This window comes from Phasianus colchicus, chromosome 11 (genome assembly GCF_987193195.1).
Source record: "Phasianus colchicus chromosome 11, bPhaCol1.hap1.1, whole genome shotgun sequence".
NCBI classification, from domain to species: Eukaryota; Metazoa; Chordata; class Aves; order Galliformes; family Phasianidae; genus Phasianus; species Phasianus colchicus.
The window spans coordinates 3,301,581-3,319,835 of record NC_143446.1 but is presented as its reverse complement, the minus strand read 5'-3'; the positions used below and the strand labels follow the sequence as shown (position 1 = coordinate 3,319,835).

The 18,255-nt window shown below is 61.5% G+C and overlaps 3 protein-coding genes across 5 annotated transcripts in view; 1 reads left to right on the top strand and 2 right to left on the bottom strand.

The window, feature by feature from the left end:
• Positions 1–493: 493 nt before the first annotated feature.
• Positions 494–8,852, bottom strand: MST1R (macrophage stimulating 1 receptor). 2 transcript variants are annotated; one of them, XM_031611720.2, is made up of 21 exons: positions 8,217–8,852; positions 6,470–7,764; positions 5,284–5,472; positions 5,058–5,183; positions 4,815–4,988; positions 4,502–4,671; positions 4,257–4,434; positions 4,000–4,145; positions 3,728–3,889; positions 3,526–3,622; positions 3,228–3,449; positions 3,007–3,153; positions 2,785–2,941; positions 2,510–2,602; positions 2,209–2,430; positions 2,052–2,132; positions 1,794–1,975; positions 1,607–1,716; positions 1,366–1,531; positions 1,148–1,284; positions 494–1,070 (listed from the first exon to the last, which is right to left on the bottom strand). In XM_031611720.2, exons 2-21 carry the CDS (start codon positions 7,682–7,684, stop codon positions 824–826), a joined length of 4,221 nt encoding a protein of 1,406 aa, XP_031467580.2. In that variant the 5' UTR covers positions 7,685–7,764; positions 8,217–8,852; the 3' UTR covers positions 494–823. The 2 variants fall into 2 exon arrangements, 1 of the variants encoding a protein (XP_031467580.2); XR_016470052.1 differs by lacking the exons at positions 494–1,070; positions 1,148–1,284; positions 1,366–1,531; positions 1,607–1,716 and having other exon boundaries at positions 1,794–1,901; positions 1,976–2,132.
• A 157-nt stretch (positions 8,853–9,009) lies between these two features.
• MON1A (MON1 vesicular trafficking associated A) lies at positions 9,010–13,889 on the bottom strand. The gene is made up of 6 exons (XM_031611719.2): positions 13,620–13,889; positions 12,966–13,107; positions 12,279–12,746; positions 11,281–12,046; positions 11,014–11,161; positions 9,010–10,157 (listed from the first exon to the last, which is right to left on the bottom strand). The coding sequence occupies exons 2-6, from the start codon at positions 13,090–13,092 to the stop codon at positions 10,017–10,019; spliced, it is 1,650 nt and encodes a 549-aa protein (XP_031467579.2). The 5' UTR covers positions 13,093–13,107; positions 13,620–13,889; the 3' UTR covers positions 9,010–10,016.
• Positions 13,890–14,088: 199 nt separating this feature from the next.
• RBM6 (RNA binding motif protein 6) overlaps positions 14,089–18,255 on the top strand; it is a 54,218-nt gene continuing 50,051 nt past the window's right edge. For both annotated transcript variants that reach the window (XM_090147973.1, XM_031611728.2), the window contains exon 1: positions 14,089–14,192. The gene's annotated coding sequence lies outside the window, so the exon portion shown is untranslated. The remainder of the gene's footprint in view (positions 14,193–18,255) is intronic.

Here is an 18,255-nt window from a genome sequence, read left to right as displayed (position 1 = left end):
CCCTGTGATGCCAGGAGCACCATGTCCCCACATCTGTGTGCCAGTTCCTGCCCGCACCTGGGCGCATCCCTGCTGCATGTCCCAGGGCAGCAGCTGCCAGGGCAGTGTCTTGCTACAAAAGAGAGCATGGAATTTTACATCCAGTGTCCCCTCCACCACCTGCTCAATAGCACAAGGATGGGGGTGGGATGGGTTTTTAGAACAATCCTTTCATTCAGTGCTGGCATCACCTCACAGAATCACAGAATGGCCCGGGTTGAAAGGGACCTCAAGGATCATGAATCTCCAACCCCCCCAGGTGTCCAGGTCCCCCACTGAGTGTGGCCAGGGACAGGGGGTGGTGCTTGCAGGGTGAGCACCTGGGTGGCCAGTGCCAGTCTGCAGGTGCCCTCCCATGGCTGCACAGGAGCAGAGGGTGATCCCATCCCCAATCCCAGCACCCACCACAGGCAGAGCACACAGCACCAGATGGTAAAAATAGCATTTGGTTTTTATTAGTGATTCAACCCCAAAATGGTGAATTTCCCCAAGGAGGCCCCGAAACCTGTGGGGATAGGTGGTCAGCTCAGGGTTCCCCACTGCAAGTGCTGGGGCTGAACGCGGGGCCCACAGCACCCCACTGGTGCAGGATGAGCCCCACAGCACCTGGCCAGCATGGGGCCAAGTGGGGGGAACCCCATGGGACTTGGCACAGTCCCGGTGTGCGGCACAAGACAGCATCCACAGCACCCAGCACCCAGCCCATAGGGTGGGTGTCCCACGGCACTGGGCTATGCCCCACAGCTCCCCTTTGGGGAGCGCACCCATGGTGCAGAGCACCCCATCAGCGCACAGCCGCATCCTCATCCTCTTCATCCTCCTCATCCCCTTCGTCCTTCTCCTCCTCGCTGTCGGGCAGCTGCCCCCGGGGGAAAGGAGGGCTGCTCTCCAGGTTGACGTAGGTGACGGCCAGGTTGACGTAGCGCTCGCCCTCCAGTGAGGCCAGCACACGCTCGAGCTCACACACCAGCCCCGAGAAGGACGGCCGCTCCTCGGGTGTGGGTGCCCAGCAGCTCAGCATCACCCCATACCTGCCCCAACAACGTGTCAGCACCAGCATTGCCCAGGGGGGATCCCACCTCCCCGCTGCCCCCCTGGCCCCACTCACAGCGTGTCAGGGCAGGGCTGGGGCTGTGGCAGGCGCCGACCCCGCAGCAGGTAGCGGGCCATGTCATAGGGGTCCACCTCGGGGTACGGCGATGCACCCCGCGTCAGCAGCTCCCACATGAGCACCCCGAAGGACCACTGTGGACAGAGAGCCGCACTGGAGCAAGGGGACAAGGAAGGAGACAAGGGACGGGGATAGGGACAGGGGGGACCACCTACCACATCTGACTTAGTAGTGAATTTTTGGGTCTGTAGGCTCTCTAGCGCCATCCACTTGACGGGCAGCTTGGCGTGCCGGTGCTGCCGGATGCTGTAGTACTCCTTGCCAAACACATCCCGCGCCAGCCCGAAATCAGCCACCTTCACTGTCAGCGTCTCGTCCAGCCTATGGGCACAGGGTCAGGGCCAGCACCCCATTGGGGCACCTAGGATGAGGGATCCCGAAACCAGCTGCACTCACATGCAGTTCCTGGCCGCCAGGTCCCGGTGCACAAATTTTTTCTGGGCCAAGTACTCCATGCCCAAGGCCACCTGGAGCCCGAAGCCGATGAGCTCCTTCACCGTGGGGCTCTGCAGGGTGGGAGTGGTGAGCGGGGCGAGCTCGGTCTCCAACACTCACCACGTCCCCCCAAAGCTGTACCCCATACCCGCTCCTGGGCGCGGATGAAGTGGCGCAGGTCCCCGTGGCGCATATAGGGCAGGACGACGAGGGGCAGCCCGTGGCGGGGCAGGCAGACACCCAGCAACGAGAGCACCTGCGGGTGGTGGAAGCTCTTCATCAGGATGCCCTCGCGCAGGAACTCCTCCACCTCCTCCAGATCTGTGATACCTGTGGGGAGCCGAGCCATGGGGCTGCATGCTGTGAGGCCGTGTGCTGTGGGGCCAGGGCACAGGTGCTCACTCACGGTGCAGGGACTTGACGGCACAGTGCAGGTTGCCCAGCAGCGGGTCCATGTAGGTGCCATGGTACACACTGCCAAAGTGTCCTGTGGGGACAAATGGCAGTGAGATGTGGAGCTGGAGGGTGATGCTATGCCTGAGTGCCCCAGGGTGCATCATCACCTCTGCCGATGACGCGGCTGCGGTGGGTGATGAGCCGCTCCTCGGGGATGAGGATGTCCTTCACCTCCTCCAGCAGCTCTGGCCGCAGATCCTCCAGGCAGCAAGACGTGGTCCTGAGCAGCGGCACCGGGGAGCCACCGCCTGCAGCATCGGCTCCAGCACCGACACTGGCAAAGTGTGCATGGGGCCTGGCCAGGCCGGGGCTGTCTGCAACAGGCAGCACTGCCAGGACAGGGAGAGGTGCCTTCAGGTGCTGGGGCAGCACGGCCCTGGCACTCCAATGCCCAGCAGCCCTGCTTACCCTGCACTTCTCTGTAGTCAACGTTGGGGTGCTGCATGGTGATGGGGTGCTCGCTCCGGGCAGAGTGCACCAGCAGCTCCAGGTTCTCCGTCCCTGCAGGTGGGAGAACATGGGTAGGGATGACTCTGGGACAAACAGGCATGAGTGGCATATTGGATGTGGGGTGGGACTGTGGGCACAGGGTAAAACCATAGGCAGAGGGGTAGCACTGCAGGCACAGATAGCACCAGAGACATGGAATGGCTGTGGGGCACCTGGCGAGCAGTGGCACTCACCCCTCCTCTTCCTCCAGCGCCAGCGGAGCAGCACAGCGGCCAGGACGCAGCAGACAAGGAAGGTGACACCAGTGCCCAGGGCCAGGCTGGCGGCCATGTCCAGCGAGGAGGCAGCCAGCACCAAACCCAGTGCCTGGCAGGCGCCGTTCACACAGATCTAGGGGAGCGGGGGCTCAGCAGGGCCAGGAGCACAGGGGTCGGGGTGCCCCAAAGGGTACCTACCTGCACAGGGGCCCCGGCCGGGGACAGGTCCACGTCACGAGGCACGCGGCATGTCACCTCATTCTTCAGCACGTTGGGGTGGCAGTCCCGGCCCCCCACCGTCATGGTGATGTTCATACACCCAGCCACGGAGTCCAGCCCCAGTTGCTGCCAGAACAGACGGCTCTGAGCCCTGCCGGCCCCACTGCGACCCCCCCAGCACGCCTCACTCCCCCACGTACATTCACTTTAACCTCATTATCGCCGGGTTTGAGTTGGTACCGCTCACCCTGCTGCCCCAAGGGGAACATCTGGGGCCGGGGGAAATAGCGCAGGCGGAACAGCCAGCGGCCAGCAGCCCCATCCAGCAGCACGCTCAGATTCCCAGGCACCGGCTTGGTCTCAAGGGGGAAGGCTGGGCTGCAGCACAGCAGCCAGTCGGGTGACTGTGCGTCCTCACACTCCTGTGGGTGAGCATGAGGCTGCTGGCACGGTGCTGAGCACAGCCCCATGGTGACAGCTCCCTGTCCTGGTGCTCACCGTGGCTTTGGTCTTCCCACCACCGACGCCTTCAAATTGGATCTTGGCACGATACACGGAGTTCAGGTGGGTGCCGATGAGGGTGAGCATCGAGCCCCTGCAGTGAGCTGTGGTCAGGGCACCAGGCACACACGATCCCCAGGGTGTTTGTGGTGCCCAGCACCTCAGCGCGGGGAGGACAAAGGTGTCCCCAGGTGCTCACCCATAGCTGCAGTTGGGGGTGATGGCCAAAACGGAGGGGTCAGGGCGGTACTCGAAGGGCAGTGGGGCCAGGAACTCCTCGCCATCGATCCACAGGGCCACAGGGGCTGCACCCAGGCTGGTGGCAGCAGGAGCTGTGCACCAGATCTTCCCATCACCCTGGCTGGGGACACAGCACAGAAGCTGGAAGGGACAGTGGAACTGCAAGGGCATCCCCGTGCCCATACCTGTGCCAACAGACCCTGCAGCGCTGAGACGATGGCTGGACCGTACCTTGGTTGCCCATCCAGGGGACACTCGGAGCCATTGATCGTCACCCGCCAGCTGCTCCCCGCTGAGAGGTGGGTGCCACGGAGGGACATGAGGGTGCCACCGCCCTGGGGACCGAAGCTGGGTTGCAGGATGCTGATGCGGGGTTCCTGGGCAGAATCAAGGATGGCAGGGCAGGCAGTGAGCCAATGCCACACACAGCCCAGCACCCAACTCAAGGCACCCGGGGACTGGTGTCACTGCCAGCATGAGGACACTACCACAAAGACGAAGCCACTGAGGGTGGTGGATCCCTGGACACGGAAGCTCGAGGACCCAGCAGACTCTGTCACATTGAGCACCACATCAGCCGGCCCTGCCGCTGCCGCTGGCTCCCCCGGCTCCAGCACACACACCAGCACATCCACAAAGTCTTTGCGACGGAACGTGGGCAGCGGCCTGCAGGGTAACGGTGCTCAGCGGCGGGACAGGAAGGACGTCCCCGCTGTGCCCCCCAGCACTGCACCTGTAGCTCTCGCTCTCATCCGGCAGCACAGTGCAGCTTCGCCCTCCCACCGTCACCCTGTAGGGGTCAGTGGAGCTGCGGTGGGCGGCGGGGTCCGGCGGGGAACGGAAGGTCATGCCGCACAGCGTCACTCGTGTTTGGCCCCGCAGCGGCGCGCTCTTGGGGTGGAACTGTGGGACAGGCAGCGATGGCCACGGGAAGCCCCACCGGTGGGTATGATGCCCAGGGCAGGGCAGGCGTCCCACCGCACACATCACCCCGTGTGCCACCTCCCTCTCTGCTTCCCCCACCCCCAACACCGGCGCAGACCTACATCAGTGAGGACGGGCGGGCAGCTGTCCCGCACCCAGCGGCCGCCGGCACACTCGTGGTGCAGCGTGCAGCCGTCCCCGCACCAGCCGCAGCCCATGAAGCGCTCGGCACGCAGGCAGCGGTCACACGTTGAGAAGTGGCGGCAGCCGGGACCGGTGACATTCACACGCCACACCTGGGGACACAGAATGGGGCTGAGCGGGGGGCTCTGCAGCCCCACACCCTGCCCCACTGCCCGGCTTACCTTGGTGCCAGCAGCAAAGAGCAGCGAGTGTCCCTGCAGCCCCACGGCGTGCTGCACCACTGCTGGCTCCCCCAGAGAGAAGTTGGCCAAGGCGACCACGTAAGAGCTGGAGCGTTGCAGCACCATCTGCAGTGGGGCAGCATCAGGTGAGCGCACCGGGCACCTGATGGGCACCGTGCGTTCTGCTTGGCACTGTGCATCCTGCCTGGCTTCAGCTGGCACCCACCTGCAGGACACGTCCCTGCGCCGTGCCCAGGTGGGCCACCGTGACATTCTGGAGAACGGTGACGAAGATGGAGGTGAGGAGGATGCCAGACAGGCGTCCGTTGAACAGATCCACCTTGTGAGAGGCAGCGGGCACCAAGGTGGGCTGGTCCCAGCAGCTGGTGTTGGTCACTGGCGCCGAGAGGTTCACCTGCAGCCGAGCATAATGAGGGCACCTCAAAAACACCCCACAGCTCCCCACACCCTTATGGGGGGGTGTGAGCCCTGGGGCAATCGTGGCTCTGAGATGTGAGAGATTCTGGGGCCAGAGAGTCCAGGGATGCACGTGCTGATCTCCCCTCTAGGCTGCAACAAAGAACCAGGGATTTTTGGAGGCGTGACTCATCCATGCCTCCCCACCAGGACATCCCCGAGCAGCAGCGTCAGATCCTGCCCTGCCCTCCCTCCCCATCTGCATGTGGTTATGAGCTCTAGGCGCTGCGAGGCTGCTGTCCCAGTGCCAGCCCTAAAAACACATTAGGGCTTGGAGCAGAGGGGGATACAAAGCCCTGGTGTGCCTCTAGGGTCTTTCACCAGATCCCCTCAGGATACACGGGGCCGGGGTCCCCTTCCTGGCAGCGTGATGCAGGGTGATGGTGAGCTGCTTGCTTCATGCAGCCAGGAAAGGGAGGAGATCTGTCTGCGCCTCGCCCTGGCTGAGAACAGGCACGCTCATGCCATGTGTGCCAGCAGCTGCCCTGCCCTGTCCCCGCAGCGGGGCAGTGCTGCGTCCCTGCGGCGCTGCGATACCGGTGACTCCGCACGCTTCCGCCCGCGGTCGGTTGGGCACACGGGGCGACGGTGGCGCAGAGGAGCACGAGCCCATCGCTGGTGCAAAGAAACAGCCGAGAAGGGAGGCCGTATACAGCGCCACGCTGGGGACAGCCACGGGGGCTGGGACAGCAAGGGTAGAGGGTAGGGCGCTTTGAGCCCCACCGCACACCTGGGTCCTATGCAGGGAGCACAGCCGGAGTTTGCCACACCAGCATAGCCCCAAAACACGGTGACACCGGGCCCGGCGCCAGCAGCCCGCGATAAGGCGGCGGGGGGGGGAGGTGGGTGGGAGCGGTGACTCACCGCACCTGGGTGCCACCGCGTCCCAGCGCAACCCGGCCCCAGCCCCGGCCCCGCGGCCCCGACTGACTCACGCTGTGCGGGCAATACTGCTGCGGCTGGAAGAAGCTGAGTCCCCGCTTCAGCGTCTGCGTGCCGGTGCCGCAGCACTTATCCATGCCCTCTCGGATGGCCTGGTTGAGCAGGCGCAGGGGAAAGGCGCACACGGCCGAGTTGTGCTGCGGCGCACGGCTCTCCGGGTGGCTCTCGGCGAAGGCACCGAACAGCACGGTCTCGGCGCGGTCGATGCCGAGGTCGCGGGCCAGGCGAGCGCCGGGTCGGGCAGCATGGGCAGCCTGCAGCACGTTGTAGGCCACGTCGCGCTCCGTCTCTTCCTCGGCCCCACGCCGCCGCCGCCGCTTGGACTCATAGCGGCAGTCGAGGACGATCTCGCGGTAGCGACGCAGGTCGGGCTCGTGGGCGCTGAGCCGCACCAGGCGCGTGTGGAACGTGGTGGAACCGGGGAACTCTGGCTGCACCGTCACCAAGTAGACGTGGTCCCCGTCGGCGAAGGAGTGCACGTAGTGGATGGGGTAGATGTCCTGGTAGAGCGGCAGCACCGTCAGCGAATGGAAGGAGTCGGCGAAGCCATCCCGCGTGCTCTTCAGCCTGCGCACCGCCACCGAACGCGGGCTGTAGCGCGCCGCCACGCTGCTGTTGACGGTGGAACCCAGGTAGAAGGAGGCGGTGTAGCGGTCGGCCACCACGGTGGCGGTGCTCCCCAGGGGGCTGGCCACGCAATCGGGGCAGGACACGGGGCTGTTGGCCGAGGCCGAGTACAGGCAGCTGGTGGATGCGATGGTGACCTCGCTGCCCCGCACCTCCAGCTGGTGCAGGTAACAGAGCCCGCGCCGCGCCGCACCGCAGCTGTACAGCCACGGCTCCACCGGGTCCAGCAGCAGCAGCACGTTGTCCACATCCTCGGACCCCGGGGCATCCACGGCGGCTGGGCACAGGCGGCAGATCTCACAGCGGGCACTGCCTGTGGGTCCGGTGATGAGGACGGAGCGGAGGTGCAGTTCGGGATCGACCACCAGGATGCGGTTGCGGACGGCCACGAAGATGGTGGCCGGGTTGGGGAAGACGGCGATGTTCTGCACGGGGCCGCCAGCATCGAGGCTGGGCAGTGTGTAGGGCACTGAGAAGTTGCGGGTGGAGCTGAAAGGGATGCGGGGGCACTGCCAGGCGCCGGCCTGCAGCAGGGATGGGGCGAGAAGCAGCAGGAAGCACACAGGGCATCGTGGCCCCATGCTGCCGCCCGCACGGGGCTACTGATGGCACTCAGCACCAGGAGGGGCCGGGACTCGGGGAGGCCAGGTCACCATCGCATCTGCAGAAGTAACAGGGGAAGGGTTTTACCCACGGCACCGGGGTGAGGACGCGGAGAGAGATGCGCTGTGTGCTCCCCATGGCCGCATGCCAGGTGCTAACGTGGGCACCTCTCTCTTCCCAAGTCCCACAGGCCTATGGAAGGTGACAAATCCCACCGGTTACGGCCCCTCCGAGCCCCTCCTGGGGACGGGGACCCGATTGAGGGCCCCTCCGGCTCAGCAGGGCAGGGCTGGAGACCGCCGGCAGCCCTGCGGGGACACCTCGGGGACCCGGGAGGAGCCCTCAGCCACCTTCCGGCACGGGAACAGCCAAGCAGCCCCACGGCCGCTCCCCACCCCGCCCCGACGGGCCCGGTCCCGCTCCGGCTGTCCCCACCCTCCCCTCCCAGCGGCTGCCCCGTGCCAAACCGCGCCCTGTTCGGTACCGAGCCGTGCCCAGCCGGGCGCTCACCTGGTCGCTGCGCGGCGGGCAGTAGCGAGCCGTATCGTACCGTGCCGAGCCGTGCCTTGCCGTGCCGGGGCGGAGCGGGGCTGTGCCGGGTCGGGGCGGGGCGGCTCCTACCCCCGCACCGTGCGGGGCTCCGGGTGCCGGGGGCGGTGCAGCAGGATTTGGTGACAGCGGGCAGGGAAAGCTGGCCCGGCCCCTGTTACGGCTGGCTGGTTTCCAGGCGGGCGGGTCGGATTCCCCGTTCCACAAGTGTAACTTATTTCTCCGGGACACGTCGTTTACCTCGTGGCTTGCTTCCCTCCCCCCCGCCTCCTCCCTTTCTCCCCAAACTCGAGGGCTGCGTGCAGGCGGTGCCGGGCTCGCCGCCGCTCCCGTGGAAGGGAGAAAAAGGATGTTTTTCGCTCGGTGAACCGCACAGATTTATCCTCAAAGCTCTGCGCCCGGGGCAGCTCGCAGCCACCCGCTCGGAGCGCTCCTCCGGCACTCACCTGGGCAGGGCTCGGCTCCCCGCCCGCATCCGCCCGGACTTTGCTCCCCGGGACGGGTCGCGCCCGCCGCCATCGGGCTCAGCCTGTCCGCGTTGCGTAAACCCGGCAGTGCTGCTGGCTGCGAGCCTTACCCAACCGCTCCTTCCTCCGTCCCCGAGGCTCCCTCCTGGTTTCGACACGAGCTGGCCCCAGCCGGCTCCTCCCGGAGCCTTTTGCCGCTCCCGCTCCGCCCGTGATGTCACCCAAACGGAGACCGCGGACCCCCAGGTGACCCCCGCCAAGCCACCATTAACGTGCCGAGCCTCGATTCGGGTCCAGATAATGTTTATGAGCAAAGACAAGCGACTACAATCTGGCAGGAGCATAAATAAGGGAGTGGAGTCCCTGCGTTAGCCCTACCGGGTTCCTGCCAGCCCCTCGGCGTCACCGCGGGGGGCTTCCCCTCCCGGACGCCCATCCCTATGCACAGGGTCAGGCTGTGCTTCACGGGGACACTCCGGGAGCCGTGCCCAGCGCTGTGCAGTGCTCAGCCCCAGACTGGAGTGCCTGGAGACAGCTGGGGACAGCATGGAGGAGGTGGTCCTCGCACAGCAAGCACAGCTCGAGGAGCTGCTTTTTGGACGATAGGGGACCCCATGACGCAATGAAGACACATCAGTGCCCCATGCCAGCTGGGGCTCTGGGGGGAGGGAAAGGGGGGCACACCACAGCTGCTGCTTTGGAGCCAGCACCACGAGCACACCGAGCGACATCCCGGTACCCCGAGTCTCTCTGGAGCTGCTCTGTGTCCCCGCAGGCAGGAGCCCACTGCCCTGCTTCCCAGCATCCCCAAGGACATCCTTCTTGTGGCCTCGGTGGAAAGGGACCGGGCACACATAGGTGTCAGGCAGACAAACCTGCGGGCTCCCAGCCTGGCTCCGGTCCATCAGGAGCTGCCTGGCATTTAGAGGGCCTAGCACCCCCAAAGTGGGGAGAGGAGCAGTGCTGGCAGTGCCCCAGCCAGCCCTGTCCCTAGCTAGGCGTTGTTACCTGCCCTCTGTGGACACAGCAGCACAAAGGACGGAGCGGGGGGCTGCAGAAGAAGGGCAGCCCTCCAGATGAGGGAGGCACTGCCTGCAGGTGAGAGAAAGCCCTGCTCACTACATTGCCTGGGCAGTTTCAATCCTCATCTCTCACACCCAGGTTGGGCAGTTTCCCCATGCCCTCAGGGTCCCCTGTACCCTCTCCCCTGGCTCACAGCCCAGACTTTCAGAGAGATGAGTGCCCCAGCACAGCAGGGGTCCTCCAGGTGGCACCACGCCCTGGGCAATGCCTGTCAGTACGTCTGGGGTGTGAGGATGAAGAGCCGGTCTTCCTCCTTGCGGATCCACTTCATGAGCTTGTTGACAGCACTGATGGCACCTGCCTTGGTCCCCAGTGGACTGTAGCATATGTAGAGCTCAAAGGCGCTGGTGACCTGGGCAAAGAAATAGGGTAAATGCTGGCCATGCATCCACACATCCCCACATGGAGCTGGCACTGCATGAGTCCACAACGGGCTATCGGGACTGGGATACAGGAGCTTCTGAGCTGGAGGACATTAAAAACTGTGTCCAGGCAGGTCAAGGGAAGTGATCCTGCCTCTTTACTCTGCCCTGATAATGCCACATTTAGAATATTGTGTCCAGTTCTAGGCTCCCCAGTTCAAAAGACAGGGATCTCCTAGAAGGAGTCCAGCAGAGGGCCACAAAGATAATGAAGGGCCCAGAGCACCTCCTGTATGAGGGAACACTGAGTAACCTGGGTATGTTCAGCCTGGGAAAAAGATGACTGATGGGGATCTGATAAATGTTTATAAATATCTAAAGGGAGGTGGGAGGCAAATGGATGAGGGCAGGCTCTTCTCAGTGGTGCACAGTGGTAGGACAAGCAGTAATGGCCTAAAACTTGAATGCAGGAAGCTCCGTACAAAGATGCAGAAGAACTTCTTTATAGTAGGGTGACAGAGCACTGGAACAAGCTGCCCAGAGACGTGGAGGAGTCTCCTTCTGTGGAGTTATTCAAGACCCATCTGAATGGCAACCTGTATGACCCATTGTAAGGTACTTTGACAGGGGGGTTGAACTCGATCTCAAAGTCCCTTCCAAATCCTTCCAACCCCCCATGAGCAGCAGGGTAGCCTACATAGCTGTTCTGTCACTCTCTGGCACAGGAACACCCAAAGGACCATGCACAGGCTGGGGGCCACCCTGGTTACCACAGTGCTGGAGCTGCACTGTGCCACCCAGGACCAGAGAGGTAGGGGTCACTCCAAATCTAAAAACAGCCCTTACCCAAGCCAGGAGGTTTTCACGTGGGCCTGTGAAGTAGATGTTCTTCAGGGGGCGTGACGAGTTGTGAGCCCGGCTGTGGAGGTACTGATAGAGCCCCAAGAGCCTTTCCTTCTCTTCCTCCCGCATGTAGGGTGCCTCGATCTCAGGGCTGCAGGAACACAGCACCCCATTAGCCCCTGCCTTTCTTGGAGAAGGGGATTTGTGGAGGAGGCTTGCCCATGCCCCAGCCATACAGTTCCCCAAATGTTATTCTGCCAGCATCCTTACCTGGTGAAGAGCCCAGAGCTCTTGGACTTGTAGATGAAGTGCCGCAGGTCAGGGATGCCCACCTGGGCAACGCTGTAGAAGGGGGTGCGCAGGGCCTCCTGCAGAGCATGGTGCACTCCTCGCCGCCGCAGGCGCTCCTGGAAGCGCCGCTTGCAGTCAGAGACTGTGAAGAAGTCCTCACGGTCAGTGGAGACCAACAGGAGGCACAGGTCCATCTCCTGCTCCAGGTAGGAGATGTGAGCATGGAAGAAGCCGCTGGAGTTAAACTTAGGGAGGCAAATGGGAGTCCAGGCTTCACCCTCCCGAAAGGAGGAGGAGGAGCTGATGAGGTTGAAGAGCAGATGGAGGTCAATGGGGTGGAGGAACTGATCCTTCTTTCTCACAAGAGAAACCAGCTGGTTCCCTGACAGGAGGATGGAGAAGACCAAGCTCTTGGCCTTGGCCTGCTGGAGGCTGGTGCTCACGGCGTCCCGCACGCTGGCAGCCAAGGGCAGGCAGCGCACGGCACCCATGAGGAAGCTGGGGTCGTGGGCCATAAGGTCCAACAGGTTGTCAGTGATGCGCTCAGAGCCAGCAAGTAGCCTGCGCAGGTCGTAGTTCTGCTTCTGCTGGAAGATGTGGTTGAGCTGAGTCCAGGTGAGCAGGCTCAGGATTTGGTAATAGATGTAGAGCAGCTCATGGGCAATCTCCTGCTCAGACTGCCGGGTCCGTGCCACTGCCACCAGCACCAGCGGGCTCCTCCGCACAAAGACCACCTTGTAGCCGTCTGCTTGGGAGAGAGTCCCCATGGGTTGGGGACAGAGATGTAAGCCTGAGTGTGCAAGGCTGCAAGGGGAAGCTCCCACCTCCCCCCAGCCACTAGTCTGCCCCTGGGTTCAGCTAACATGTCCCACAGTGGGAGGGGCATGGGCTGAGAACTGCTGCATGAACCCCTGGATGATGTGGGCTGGGACACCACATGCTGTGTCACCACCCTGTCCCAACCCCTAGCACAGTACCTGCATGAATGGACCGGATGGCATTTTTCTCAGCCTCTAGGAAGGACACCAGGGCCATCATGACACCCATGGTGCTGGAGAGGGCCTCCTCGGACCCATAGCGGGAATACACGGGCTTGCCAGCCTCACTCAGCACAAAGACGTGCTTCCGATGCATGCGCCAGGTGTCCATGGTCACATCCTCCTCCTCCTTTCCTGACAGCACTGAGTCGTGGCGGGTGGCCTGTGGGGATGGTTCCAGCTTCCCCTCCTGGCTCTGTCTCATCTCCTCCTCCAGGTCGAGGGCCATGCCCGTGAGCTGTGTGCTCAGCTCGCTGAAGTCCTTGCTGATCTGCTCCATGCTCGTGGGCTCAGCAGGCTCCCCTTGCCTCTCCTCAGGGCTCCGCACCACAGCCCCCCCCTCCTCAGGGCTCGTCAGGTCCTCGTAGGAGCGGGTGTGCACAAACATGGCTCCCTCCTGGCCTGCACCTGGAAACAAGGATCAGTGTCCACTGTGCACCAATGCAGCAGAGAGATGGTGCAAAAGGGACAAAGGGCACCAGGGAGGAATCTGGTCTCCTTCCCCTTGGGAAACAGCGGGCCATTATTGTGTTCCACGGCACCCAGAGATGCAGATACTGCTAGAGAGCCCCGTATGCAGGATGAGGAATTGCTTTTCCCTCCCTCAGCCCCACTATGAGCTCTTACCCGGCTCCGTCCCCTGTGCCAGCCCCGGTGTGGGGCTCTCGGAGCGCTCTGCGTGCTGCCCATCGCCCGGCGCCAGGGACCCGTTGGGCACTTCCCAGCCTTTCTTCTTGTGTACATCCGCAGCCATTCCTTGGGGCGGGACCTGCGTGGAACCCACAGTGTCATCCCGCGGTATTCCCCTATGATCCCCTAGCGCTGGGCTGGGGCAGTACCAGCGTCCTCGTCCCTGCACTGCCGGCTCAGTACAGCACCCGAGCTCAGCCAGACGCCAGAAAGCTGCTCTAATCCAGCAGGATTTCCTCCCTCCCGCGGCCCCAGCTCCTTCCAGGCACCAGCACCTTTCATCCAGGCTTGGCCCCGATTACCTCTGCGCCTGAAAAGCTGCCGGGCAGTGGGCTGGGGGGGGGGGGGGCGGGGCAGGGCGCAGGATAGGGGGTAGACAGGGGGGTCAGCGAGTGGACAGAGGGGGGAAGGAGAGTGCAGGCCCACGGCCCGTCCCAGCAGTGTCTGCGCAGGGCGGGTTTGCGGCTCTGTGGCCCAGAGAGGGAACGGGACGGCTCCGGGCCTAAGGGTGCTGAGGGGCTGCCCTGGGGAGGGGGCACATGCATACATACGTCCATATGCACACACGTACACAGCCACGCACGTACTCACATGCACACAGGAGCTCGGCAGCTCGGCAGAACGGGAAGCAGAACGGGAAGCTGCGGCACGGGACGCCGAAGGACAGCGCGGCGCCCAGCGACCTTCGCACCTCCTCCCGTCCGGCGCGGCCTAAGCGCAGCGGGAGGCGCGGGCACGGCGGGCTGCTGCTCCCCGGCCTGCCCCTGCCCCGGCTCCGGCCCGCCCCTCGGCCGAAGCCATCGCGGCGCCCGTCCCTCCCCGCTCCGCTCCGCTCCTCCCCGCCGGCTCCGGCCGGGCCCGGGCCCTCCGGCCGCTTCCCCGCCCCCCCGGACCGGCCCCAGCCCCGCCGCCCCGCGGAGCTCTGGGGGCTGTAGTCCATACGCACGCACCCCACGTTCGCTGCCGCTGTGGTGGGACTACATTTCCCGGCAGCCCCCGCGCCGCTGCCCTCCTCCCCCTGTGGCGCGGGGCATGCCGGGAGCGGTAGTACGGCCGTTGGACTCCGTTTCCCAGCGTGCCGCTCGGCGGGCCCGGGAGGTGGGGGGGCACCGGAAGTTCCGGTTCCCGTCAACGGAGCGCTGGGCCTGGCGCGGCGGTGTGCAGGTGAGGGGCGGCGCCGCCCCGCGGGTTCGGCCCGGCCCTGCGGGGGGTAGGCGGCGGCAGAAGGGAGACGAGGGCGGCGGGGGACGGCCGGAGAGCGGCGTGAACGGGATGCGGCTTTGCGTGGGGAGGGCCGCGGGCGCTGCCGCGGAGCCGCCCGGAACGGCGGAGCGGGGCCGTTTCCGGGGTGCCGGGCCGCGTCCTCGGGAGACGGGGCTGCGGGCTCGCGGTGAGCCGCTCGGCCGCACTGGGCTCGGCGGAGTAACCGCGTGTCTGCGGGGCTCCCGAGGCCCTGCGTTCCGTGGTGAACGTCTCGCAGCCGCCGGTGCATCGGGGCCCGCCGGGTTTCCTTCTCGAAGTGCTGCTGAGGGGAGAACCGGCGTCCGTGTCCCGGTGCGGTGCCGCGAGGGGTTGCCGGGTGCTACCGAGCTCCCTGCGTGAAGCTCTTCGGGCCTAAGGAGAGCAGGAGTGTGGTGGGAGGGGCTGGAAGTTCACCCCGTTGTGTCTAATACACGCTTTTTGAAGCACGGTAGAACGAAAGAGCACCTACATCCTTTTGTTTCACAGTGGAAAGCTCCAGCGTGGTGTCTGGCAGATGTAACTTGGATTTCTCTCCCTTCCCTTCCAACCTTCAGGGATGTGGTTTTGTTATTTCTATGCTTGTAGGTTGGAGACCTTCAGTTCTGAAAGCGAAGCAACAAGATTCCTTGGCTGCTTTCAGTTCCTGTGGTGTGGGGAAATGTTTTCATTTGTACCTCCCCTAATACTGGAGTTTCACAGAGGTTTTTCCCTTTCCTTAGCCTTACTCAAACTTGATTGGCTGCAGTGTTGTTCCACGGCAGATTACTTTCTCTGTTTGCTGTGCGTATTTGTTTCTTCGTAGTCTGTAAATACCAAATTTGGCAGCCTTGGCAAAGTCTGTTTGGGGAGAATCTGTAAGTATCAGGGTGCTTTTCTCAAAATTGCATCTCTCCAAGCTTTCGTACTGCCTGCTCCATCACCAGCTGCCCTCCTACCCCAGTGTGTAGCTCTCCTGTTGCTTTCCCTTGGCAGAAACCTTTTTTTTTTTTTTTTCCTGGAGAATGGTTGCTTAGTCTAGCGTGGCTGCCTGACTCTGATGTACAGCACCATTATTTTATCGTATTGTGATGTAAGAGATATGAAAGAACAGGGTCTGCTGCCAGGTTTGGCATGTTTGCTTAGGAAAACAGAACCAGATCATCCCCAGAATCAGCAGCAGTGTTTGCCAGGCTGTTTGGGGCGCATTGAAAGGAGGGGGGCTCTGCATCAGGAAGACTGTGGGTGTGATGGCCAGGGTACACCGAGCCCTTCTGCTGGGGGGGCTACGGGACCCCCAACTGCTGGAGGAGCTGCAGCCACAGAGGAGCTTTCTTGATAGAGGTGTCACACTGGAACAGGTTGCCCAAGGAGGCTGTGGATGCCCCATCCCTGCAGGCATTCAAGGCCAGGCTGGATGTGGCTCTGGGCAGCCTGGTCTGCTGGTTGGCGACCCTGCACATAGCAGGGGGTTGAAACTGGATGAGCACTGTGGTCCTTTTCAACCCAGGCCATTCTATGATTAGGGTGCACCTTTGTACCTTCTTTGGGGTCTCTGCCACCAGGAAGCAGAACCAGGTGGAGAGGATGAGGGAAGTATAATGCGTAGTCTCAGTATGCACATCAGCCATCTGGAATCCTCAGTGTAATTATAACAGCTAATAATCTTTTTAAAAGAGCTGTGAATCTGGGCTCCTTGAGTAACTTGGGCCACATTGTGCGTTCTGTGGCTGTGCTGTTGTTGTTTTGAAGCATCCTTTATTCCCATCCTAGCACTCAAGGGTGCATTTTTGCTGTACTTTCCTGTTGGCCTGGCCCCTTCCACAGGCTCTGTTAGTGCATCTTTGGCAAACAGCCTTACTCACACTGACCCATCTGCCTGCACTGTGGAATGAGAGGGTTAGGAGACTGTTCCTGCCTTGGCCTCCCGCTGTGCTGCTGCTCGTGGCTCTACCAAAAATGTGCTTTTGTCAGCAGATCTGCCTTGATTTCCTTTTGCCTGCTATGGGCCTGGTTGCATCACCTCTGTAAGTAACGCCAGGCAGTGAGGGGTGGTTGTGAGCAGAGAGGCAGGAGCTGAGCTGGCAGTCATCTGGAGCAATAGGACTGGGGGGTCCTGGGAGTGCCTCACTGCATCTTTTGTAGCAATTGCATAAGAGAGATTTTGGTGTTGATGGAGGTCTGCAGAGGTTCTGTCCTTGTGCTGTGGTTTACTGTCACTTTGTTTTGTGAGGCTGTGTAGTAAACTGGATCACTGAAATGGCATGGGTTAAATATACCTTCTTTTGGAGGGTTATCCTTGGTGCAAACCCAGGAAAGCACAAGCTGGTACAGCCAACACGGTACCTATTGCCAAAGGCAGAGCAGAGACAGCATGTTGTGTGAGGCTGAACAGGGGATGGTTTGAGCCAGTATTGCTGCCCGTGTCGTTGAACCATGACCTCGTGTTTGTGGATGCTGCTGCATGGCTTGCTTGGTCTATGCTGGCTCTGATAGCAGTCCAATGGCATTGTTTCCCCATCTAATAATTTGAATATTACATCTAAACAGTTCTTCCCTTTCTTCTGAAAGGCAAGAACAAGAAACTCCAGGTCTGCATGCTGCTAAAGATCACAGATGGGAGGACTGGCTGCTGGCAGCCACCATAGCAGGGAGTGCCACAGCCATCTCTGCTTGCCTGTCCTCTCAGTGGAAGGAATCCATTTCCTTGCAATTCATTCCTGTTAAAGAAAAGATGGTAGAACTTATGGAGGAAATCCTGGGAGGAGGGAGGTGCTTTTCACAGCAAGAGCCACGTGAAACACAAAGGGACTGGCACTGAGGCTTTCATGGCCTGCTTCTGCAGCAGTGATGTGACTGAAGATCCACACCGTGGTCATGGAGAGGGGCTTTGTCACGCCTTGACCTGAGGCTGCCATGTGGAGGTGGTGCTGTGCATGCCCATGTGCAACCACTCTGCACCTCAAGTTCACCTGCTGTGCCTTTGACCTGCTGCATGTAAGCAAACACTGAGCTTTGGAAGCGAGCAGAAGCAGGATGTCATGTGCTTTCCTTTGAGATTCACTGCTCTAGCCGTGCCTGGTGGTGACTGTCCATGCCATCTGTTCCATCAAACTGCTGCAGTTGGGTTAGTTTGCTTTAGAACTTGTTTGTAGAAGCATGTGAGCCCCGGGTCTCCTCACCTTGGTATCTGGGCACAGCCCTGCTCCACGTGGCTGGCTTGGTGGTAGGGACCACACTCATCTGAGCAAGGTGAAGATGTCTGGTCTGTAAGTAGAGTTCAGAACCAGCCAGAAGTGAGTGAGCTGTCACTGATATAAATCCACCATTTACTGAGGTAGAGTGGAAATAAGTTTCAAACTGATTGATGTGTGAGATAAGCTCCTAAACAACAGCAGCTGGATTAGCTGGAGCAGATCTGAGAGCATCAGTGCTAGCAGCATTGTTCTGTGCTGTGCTGCAGCTGGATGACTTTCCTGCTTGAAGGCCTGACTTTTGCAATTGCCAGGAAGCTCTCACCTTTGCTACAGGTGGGAGGAAGTGGATGAGATTTTTAGCTCTCTGTTGAGGCATGTGCCTTTCCCATCACTCAGCTTGATTAGGGCAGTGCTGGAGAACAGAGCCTGTAATGATTTATTGGCAAAGCATACTCTGTTATCTAGATACTTTCTGAGGGCAAAGTAAGCCTAGCAGAGCAGTTGTGACGATGGTTTCCTTGAGCAGCAAAGAGCTTTTGGCAGAAATAGTTTGGATTAAACATTAATTGCAAACTGTTGTTCGGGAATGGTCCTTGCTGTTTATAGATTGTGGTGTTCTCACATTTCCAGTCACTCTGAATAGTGTTAGACAGCACAGTATATTGGAAAGCTTTATGTTAATCGAGAGCAAATACCACATTGTTTGCCCACCCATACTGACAGTTTCGTTTCAGAAGTCATTTGAAGCTTGTAATTTTGAACATATAGAACCGTGACAATTAAATTAACTCATGCCTGAGAGGCACCATGGG